At 41.8% G+C, this 9,483-nt stretch overlaps 1 protein-coding gene across 1 annotated transcript; it reads right to left on the reverse strand.

The window, feature by feature from the left end:
• Positions 1 to 7,472: 7,472 nt before the first annotated feature.
• noto (notochord homeobox) lies at positions 7,473 to 8,502 on the reverse strand (the record flags this gene model as incomplete). Its single annotated transcript, XM_084438972.1, has 3 exons — positions 7,473 to 7,673; positions 7,819 to 8,003; positions 8,124 to 8,502. 3 exons carry the CDS (start codon positions 8,500 to 8,502, stop codon positions 7,473 to 7,475), a joined length of 765 nt encoding a protein of 254 aa, XP_084295098.1.
• Positions 8,503 to 9,483: the final 981 nt, after the last annotated feature.

Consider the following 9,483-nt stretch of genomic DNA (forward strand, 5'->3'; position numbering starts at 1 on the left):
AAAGCGCACCCTCAAAAAAGCATGATGGCCAAGGACGCAAGTGCCCCGTGGTGGTTATGAAAAGCAATCTCAATGCCTTGAATTAGCCTGATCCATGGAGCTGTGCGTGTTTGGAGAATCTCTGTGAAAATATGCATGAGCACCCTGAACCTCAGGACTCACATTTGTGTGACGCCAACCAGTATAATAACCAGACTGCTCTGATTGGACAGCTACACCTGCCAATGAGTGTTTTGGAGTTGGCTGCCTGGCTCATGGGTCACACAGAGCCAGGATTGGATGCGGTGTTTTTGCACAGTTTAACAACGTAAAGGTTTATGCAAGGGCTGGGTCTATATTGTGGCCCATGTTATGACAATGAGCGTATAAGGACATTCTTCATCAGGTTCACGTTGCTATAGCCTAATGCACACCTGCATCCTGTCATCTATGCATCTGTTGTTTGTTCACAATGGGTGATTTGTTTAGAGCCTACTTCACATCAGGGAATCCCCATTCAAAACACAAAAGAGCTGCCTGTCATTCATTGTAATTATATGGAGTACACAGCCAGTGTGTAGCCTATACCTCAACTCATATCACTGCCGCTCAGTTTATGTTTTGCACGCGCGTGCGTAAAATGCATTGATATGCATGCCTTTTGGGGGGCGGATTGAACATTTTAATTCTGTTATTCGATTGCTGACCTTCTGATAACCATGCATGTTAAATCATCAGTTATCTTAAGTGAACTTCGAAATCAAAGAAGTAGGCTTCTTGATAGCAGAGATTATGCTCTTAGTCACTTGTTTTAGAAAGAAGATGCACTTGTGAGTTCTGGCAAGTAGTAGTACATTGGCTCTTCCTATGTTAAATGCAATTATTGTTAGTCGCTTTGGATAAAAGCGTCTGCTAAATGACTAATGTAATGTAATGTAGGCTAATGTAATGTAATAATAGGCTTTTGATGCGCGCAATGGCTGAAGGAGAATCATGGAAACTAAAGCTGCATGCGATCAGCAACTCTTTTGCATCAAATAAATTGATATAAGCAATAGCCATATAGCCACGAATTAGGCCTAGAAATCCCAATAATGGAAATTGCTTTGCTGTAATAACGACAATGGTCAAAGCCTAATATAGCCGAATTATCAATAGGCCTATTACCCCCCCCCCACCCCCCACCCCCCTCACACACACACACACACACACACACACACACACACACGCACACACACACAGGCTAAATAATAGGCTACTAATACTACTACCACCACCACCACCACCACTACTACTACTACTACTACTACTACTACTACTACTACTACTACTACCACCACCACCACCACCACCACCACCGCTGCTACTACTAGGCTACTACTAGGCCTACTACTACTACTACTGCTGCTACTACTACTACTACTACTAGCCTACTTATAATAATAATAATAATAATAATAATAATAATAAAAACAATGACACTAACAACAACAATAATACAAATAATAACAGCAACAACAACAACAGCAATAATAATAACAACAATGATAATAATAATAATAATAACAATAATAATAATAATAATAATAAGCAAACTAGAAATGCTTAGGCTCATTAATTTGTAAGATATGAAAATTGGTCATATTATTAATTTTGAAATAAGTTGTAATTTGTGGGCAACGTCTTGGGAAGTGTTAGGCTATAGGTTCGCGAGATGCTGACATGCAGTCATCAAGCTTTCGCATAGACAGGAACCCAAGGGTTTAAGGGGCTGTTGCATATAATACATTAACTATCAACTCATTTCAATTGAGACATTTCCACCGAGTTTGGGGGCAACTCGAGATAAGAACGTAGCCAAGTCGCCAAGTTTTCGCGTATTGCAGCACTCTAAATTGAAAGTCATAGAGCCCTTTGTCGAAAATCGAGAAAACATATTTCCCCATAATGCACTAGCCAACCGTCAAGTAGATTGCATGACAGCCCTAATTTGCAATTAGTCTGTAGCCCCTTTCCTCCAAAGGCCGAGAGTCTCGGCTAATCTTTCGTGTTTAGCTTTCATGGTGTACTCTTAAAGTTAATAATTATCTGCCTAATATACTCCTTTGCACAGACAGTGCATTAGAAAATCATTACCGATGAAAATGAAGGGGTAGAACAAGATGTTCGTTTAAGGCTAAACACTCTTAAAAGCAGTCATTGTTAAGAGGACTTTATGTTTTATCAAATTAACTTCTAGAATCACGATAAAGAAACAAGATCAGGCAAAGTTAAATAAAAACATGTTTAGCCTATCTATCTAAGGTGTAGGCTATTCGTCAATAATCACGCTAGGTCTACAAATAGGCTACCTCATTCAATTTGTCTATCAGCTTATGACAAGGAAAATATAGGCTAATATTCTATTACAGTTTATTACAATTATGTATTCAGTATCGAATGAATGTGAACAGGCATGTTATTGCTCTGACATGTCTAATGTATGTAGGCTATGTAATCAGAGCGATGTTGGAAAAGAGAGCTTGCTCTCAAATATCTTCCCTGACTAAGTAAAGGTTTCAAATCAAATCAAAATGTCCATGCCAGAAATATTTTTACCCAATAATTTACATGATCAATTTCCCATTTCATACCATGTCGTGAAACATGGGAACTACAGCATGCATTGCACACATGGTAAGACACGAAGAGAGACAGGGAGAGGGTGGGGTTAGAAAGGCTTCACAGGCCCTTTGATGGCAAAGTAAAGTTGAATGATTAAACTTTGCGACCTGGGCACTGACCCTGATCAGGTCTGTTAATAGATGGCGAAAACGCATTACATTAACACAGCCTGCTACACACATTACCTAGGAGCCTATAGTTGAACTGCAGCAGTCAGTTAGGTCTGCATGACTTAATTAAGCGGGGGGGGGGGGTATGAAGTAGGCCTATTGGACATACTGCTCAGTGTAAGATGAGTCTCAAGCTTTGCGAAATAACTGCTACCGACTCTGGTCTGGTTAATTACAGTGTAATGACAGAAGCTGGCAATGCATTTGCTGCCCCCTGGTGGTTTTGAAGCATAAAACCTCTGTTGTGGGGAAAATTTTAATTCAGAAGTTCAATGTGAATCACTGAGGACACCTGCTGGCACGTGCTGTGGTTTGACTTGATGTGACTTTTCTTTTTTAATCTTTTATTGTCAGATGCTTAATCTGTATTAATGTCATGTATTATGTTGTAATGTGTGTCTGTAATTTTTGCTTTCCTTTCTTGGACAGGTCTCTCTTCCAAAAGAGGTCTTTGAGACAACCTGGTTAAATAAAGGATAAAAAAGTGTGTAGGCTACATTCGAGTTTTTATTAATTATCTGTTCAATTAGACAGATAATCTATTTGTCACACCATTTTTCATTCAAATATGTCAAATTAACGTATATGTCTGTAGTAGGCTATGTCGGCCTATACCAAAGCTATAGCCTGTTGGGCTGGCTAGTATTCCATGTCATAATGCTGCCATCCTGCGGTTGAAGCCTTTGCAGCTCTATTCACTGAACTAATAGGCCTACCTATTTACACACCAAAATTAGGCCTACTTATTCTCCTATTGTTTTAAGTAGACCTATAGTGCATTAGGCCTACATTTGCTTTACAAGTAGGTTGAAACCCAAATTACTTTAAATACATCCTTGATTTGTGTTAACAAAATTGTCTATTAGCATCCCAGACCATCTATTGGTCTATTCAGTAGGCTACATGTTAACATTAAAATATGACCTTACTAACGTGTGCCAAAATATAGTCTATAGTTCATTAATATAATAGCCTGCCAAAGCATTACTTTTTTTTCATACTCCTGCATGCTTTCGTCACTCGGAAGAAAGACCAAGACCATCCATTCCAGAAAATGTTAACTTAACAAGCTCGAGTTACCACCGATGGATTTTAATGGAAGGTGTCATCAACAGCAAACATTGAAAATAGGCTACTGGCGAAAGAAAGAGGGCTACTCATTCAGTAGCCATGGCGTGAGGCGGTGACAGGCCGTGTCAGACTATAGCTCGCACCTCCATTCATTAATAAACTAATTGGCTATTTTGTTTCGCATTAGCGCTGTGTGTTCAGCTAATCTATTCCACTCAAACACCTGAAAAATTTCACCCCATCATAACGAGATGGGAAAAGTAGCACTCTCCTGTGTTTGTGCCACCTGTATGAGAAATGGAGACCTTTACCAGAATTACCACCTGTATGGACTCGATTCTGTCATCACCTCCTCCTCCACAAACAACTCTGCCAGTCACTTTCCAAGGTTCGTGTCTCTAGGCAATGTCCGTTATTCCCTTACGTTTATATAATAGGCATAACAGCTGTCCGGTGCCTATACAGTTGGTAAACTTAAAATTCAAGATCCCAGATCCATTCTCTTGGCCATGGGAGATCCATTTTATTGGTTCACACATATTATGAATTTGACTAGGGTAATGGCATAGACCTAGGCTACGCTGTTGCAGACGACATAGGACAGGGTGCAGGACAAGACAGGACAGCGCAAAGACAGTGCAATACAAAAGCAGTGCAAATACAAAAGGAAATTCTAACAGTAAGTGGCCTTTTGTGCGTAATAGACACTGAGGGGATTGGATTTAGATAGAGTAGAAATCGCGAATAACACGTCAAGCTGCGTTATTTGTTATTGGCACTAGCTACTTCGGAGAACAGGAACGACCCTATTTCCTGGAGACAAGACCGAATTGAAATGATCTTGTTCTCCAAACATCAGATGGTAATTTAAAGCGTAGCCTACCCTGTCCTTGTGGTCCCCCTGTCTCCTTGTTGCCATTGTGCATCTCAAATGAAACCTTTCACAATGAGACAAAAGACAGCGTCTACTTCAAACGATTGTAATGGAAGTTAATGACTATTAGATATAGTAGAAGGCCCTTGCTCTGCAAATAAAATGCAAAAGAGGATTTTACAATTGCCTCCACTAAAACGTGTCATCGCTCAAATTAACTGCATTTTCCTATTCGACCACGCAATAGTGGTCATTTCTTTCCATGAGAACTTTCACACCTTCTCGGCGCATTTTCTACACTAACAAAGATGTCTAACGCTGGACTTCAGTTCTATGAATAATGAGGTTCTCAAATTACAAATTAGGCCTACGTATGTCCTTAAGGAATCGGCCTCCTATCTAAATTAAAATAATTGACCCAGATGAAGTCTGGTCAATAGGCTTAGCAGTCTTCTGAGTTATTCTCTCTCTCGGAGTTCTGTGAACTCAGCCCTTCCTCGCAGTGCCGTGAAGACATCATGGGCTGATTAGAGCTATGACAGTACAGGTGGTGAAAGAAGATGTACTTGCTGTTAGATTAGGATGCTGTGCTGTTTTAAGACAGACCCTGGGGGGTTAGGAGTTACAGGAATGTTTTCAGGGGTTAGAGTGTCCTGTGCTAATTGTGACGATGAGCCCCAGTGACCCCCTTTCCATGCCTCTGCAGGTTTTCCCAGGCCTCTGACCGGTTCATTCTGTCCCACAATTGGATTACGCAGGGCAGTGGGGACGCGGTGGACACCGGGGAGAGGTGGGGGTCCCTGGCTGATCACATCAGAGACGCTTCTGGAGATCTTACACCCGAGCCCTCCTCCCTCTGTGTCTGACTGCTAATCAGCAGAACCTGGGCGACCGGGGAGAGACGGGGGGTGGAGGAGGAGAGACAGAGAGAAGATCAGGTCTGCTACTGTTCATTAAATCTCTCCCTTTGATTCTGTTCCCATGTCTTGTTCTGCATCTTAGCTGCTCGTTTCTTTCAACTTCAACCAGATCTGGTCTCATCCATTAAAGAGGAAACAGAGCCAAGGCTTCTCCATTAAGACACACAGGATGTTTCAGTTTCATTTTATTCCTTTTGGAAGTGTAACTTTAGTTTGAATCGGTAGCAGAGATCAGGTTATAAATATTGAAGGCGGTGTAATAGTACAGCAGTTGCACTGCATCTGCTTGGCTTGGTATAGCTCTGTCTCCAGTAGTGAGCTATGGGTTTCAGGTTGACCCCCCCAATTAGCTGCCCGATGGCTGTAATTGCTGCATCCTAATTCTTTTACACTACATCTACTCTCTCCTGTTTAATCCTGCCTGTCTGCCAGACAGAGCTGGGCTGCATGTGTCCCTCTGTCTGTAAGACGTCAGGTTTCAATGCTGCTCCCCTTGCAGCCTCTCCAAGAGGAGACAGATGATGGGACACCTGCCTTCACTGGGTGGCACTAGGGGGGCTTGTCCACTCCGAGCTACTGAGAACAGGCATATTGACCATTTAAACAGATTAAACACAGGGACCCTGTTCATAGCCCCGAGACAGACTGACCCCTACCACCCCTGGCTATAGATATCCCTGCTAATCCCTGGGGTAGTTATTTATTTGCTTATCTTAATCAGGGGGAACCATGGTCTGTCCCAGGAATTGGGCACTAACTGCTTTGTGTTAGATCAAGCTCTTAGGAAAGATCTGCCATGTCTCTCTTAATCAATCCTATATGATATTACCAAGCTGTGACAGGCTGGGAGACAGGAAAGGAAGAGTAGACAGACTAAAAGAAGAAGAAGAAGAAACGTGCCATCTCTAGACACAACTGGTGTTGAAATCCATGTTGAACTAACATGCAGTACAGTAGATTAAAGTCATTCTGTTTTAAGTCACTCTTCATAGATTTATGGTCTTATCAATTTAGCAGCACTGAGACTTTGTAAAGATAAGAGATTGGGTTTTAGTTATAACCACCCTCAATAGTAAATTGTGCTCTGGGTGTCAATATGTAAATCTATATTTAAACCTATATTTGACAGATAGATTGTCTATTAGCAAAAACTCATATTGTTGGTTGGTGCCATTTAACCTCGAATTTGTGTTGTAATGGGTGGGTGGTGAGGTTACTGCAATATTTGTTGGGGTATGTATGGGAATTTAAATATGCAGATGTTAAAAATACCAATTTCTCCAAAGATGCTACTACATGGAATGCTTGTAGCCTATTCAAGTTTGTATGTATTGTTGATGGAGTGATAAACTATTTTGTTATGTAACTTTCAGTTCTCAGTTGTCTAAATGCTTCTACAAGGCTTGTGAAATACCTCAAAACCATGAAAAGAAATCCTTAATGACAAATTCAGATACTTCTGATAGCCTACTGAAAAATAATCTGTTTCTTTCACTGGGACCAGACAAAGCATACATTGAACTGTCGAAAATCAAGAAATGACCACAAGATCTCAGAGGTTCAGAAAATATATTTTTGAATATATCACATATATAAAAACATTGTGGTTTTATATAAGAAAGAGAGCACTCTTGCAAGAGCAATACAGTAAGAAACATCGTTTAAATATAGAGCTATATATCTATTACATAAATATTTATACAAGCAGAGGTAGCGTGGGCCTCTACCGTATAGCCTATTCTCAGCTGTGTATGTACAAAAGTCCCATTTCAGTTCAAGTCCCGTTAAAACAAATCAGCAGCGGTCAAAGGGTCCATCGATGTCCACATCGGAGCCGTCGGAAAAGTCGATCTCCTCATCTCCCTCATCCTCGAGTCCTTGAGAACCTGGGCTCTTTGGCGGGGCAGCAAGGCCGAGCTTTGCCAGTTTGGCCTGTTGCTGCTCGAGACTCTGCTTGCGCCACTTGATGCGTCGATTCTGGAACCACACCTTGACCTGAAAATAAGAATGTAGGCCTATAGTTAGAATCAGAGTAGCCCATGTTACCTAGTTTGGAAACGTTAAATCCCCCCCAACACTCCCTTTAAAACCACAACACCGTCGCATTCAGTAGTTTGACATAATGGTCTGTTTTGCTAACCTGTGCTTCTGTTAGTTGCAAGGCTGACGCAAGGAGGAACCTCTCGGATCCAACCATATATTGCTGGCGTGCGAATTCTTTTTCCAACCGGGATAGCTGTTCGTTGGTAAAGCTGGTGCGCATTCGTTTGGATTTTCCTCCTTTGTGTTTGAATGAGTGGATGCTGACTTTTGATAGAGCTGAATCTGTGAGACAAAGAGCGAGAAGATAATGATTAACATGTATTCAGTTTCATGGTCTGAATAGGTTTGGCATAAATCAAGGAAAAGCCTATGTCAAAAAAGTATTTTCAAATTAAAAATTACCTTGTGGGTAAAATGCTCCTCGGCATGATGCTTGGTATGGGAAAGGCGGGTAGCAGTAGACTGAATATCCAGGTTGTGTGTGCACTGCTGTGTGCAACATGTTCGGTGTGTAGAGGTACGGAGGTATCGGTGAACACATCTGAGCCGGGAGAGGGAGAAGTGAGGCCGTTGGTTGATATTTCACTCCGCAGTGAGCGGGACTCGTCCGGCCGCTACCGGTCTCCTCGGGCTTGGCGAGCAAAGCATCGATAGTGAACGATTTCCCACTGGAAGGCTTCGTCGATGCTGCGCACTGACTTCCCGAATACTGTGGATAAGGCGATGCGTAATTACGCACGGGGTGCCCGTATGTTCCGATTGGTCTATTCAGTACTTGCATGTTGTCTGAGAAAAAAAATCACGTAGGTCCAAATGTAGGTTGTTTCTCCAACTGCTGCGAGGAGAGGTCTGCTGCTTCTCTGGTCTGCTGACTCCCTATTTATACCTGCCCGGACACAGAGGTGTCAACAGCCCCCCGTCGCTCCTTTGTCTTTTTAAGTAGCAGATGAGAGGAACCAGCATCCCGACAACGTATCCAATTAATTGATGGAGTTGTACAAGCTGAGACTGTCAAATACCAGCCCTTTGACAAGACTTTTGAAGAGTGTGTGTGTGTGTGTGTGTGTGTGTGTGGGGGGGGGGGGTTAGCCTATCTCGGAGATTTAGTGGGCTACAAATTCTTGCATGGATCTGAGTTCCAAATGTAATCATTACCGCTGAGAAAGCCTTGATGTTACCAAATCATCTTATTTGGACCCTTTTAAATCAAAGCCCGCCGACAGATGCTCCAAGCAGCGGAACAAATAGCTTATCCTTTGGAGGGCTTAAAAACTGCAATACAAAGATCACATTTGACTCTCCTCAATTAAGAGATAGGCTACATTTAATTTTTTTTATCGGTTTAATTTGTATTCGGCTACTTACACGTTGTTTGGAGAGCTAATGCGCATGCTGGTTGTCACAAGCTGGTCTGTGATTGATTTTGAATATGGAATGGTTACCGAAGCCAATCTATATTCAATATTCATTCTGTGCACTTTTGTTAAAACTAATATTACATTCGATAGGCCTATGGTATAAAATGACTGTTAAGCTAAGTAAATAAACTATTATCTCAACTATTATATGAGCATTGTTCCCCTCTCAGAAGTGTGCACTTTAACAGCTGTGGTGTTGCCCGAAAATGAGAAAAACGGTCCATGGAGGCGTCAAATTCATCAGGTTTGGTGCGTAACCTGGTGTGCTACCAAAGTGGTGGTGCTGGTTTTACTGGGCGAGTTGAGTAATCCCAGTCACTGCGTTAATCCGTCACTTGATCTCA

This window comes from Borostomias antarcticus (assembly GCF_949987555.1).
Source record: "Borostomias antarcticus genome assembly, chromosome: 5".
NCBI lineage: Eukaryota > Metazoa > Chordata > Actinopteri > Stomiiformes > Stomiidae > Borostomias > Borostomias antarcticus.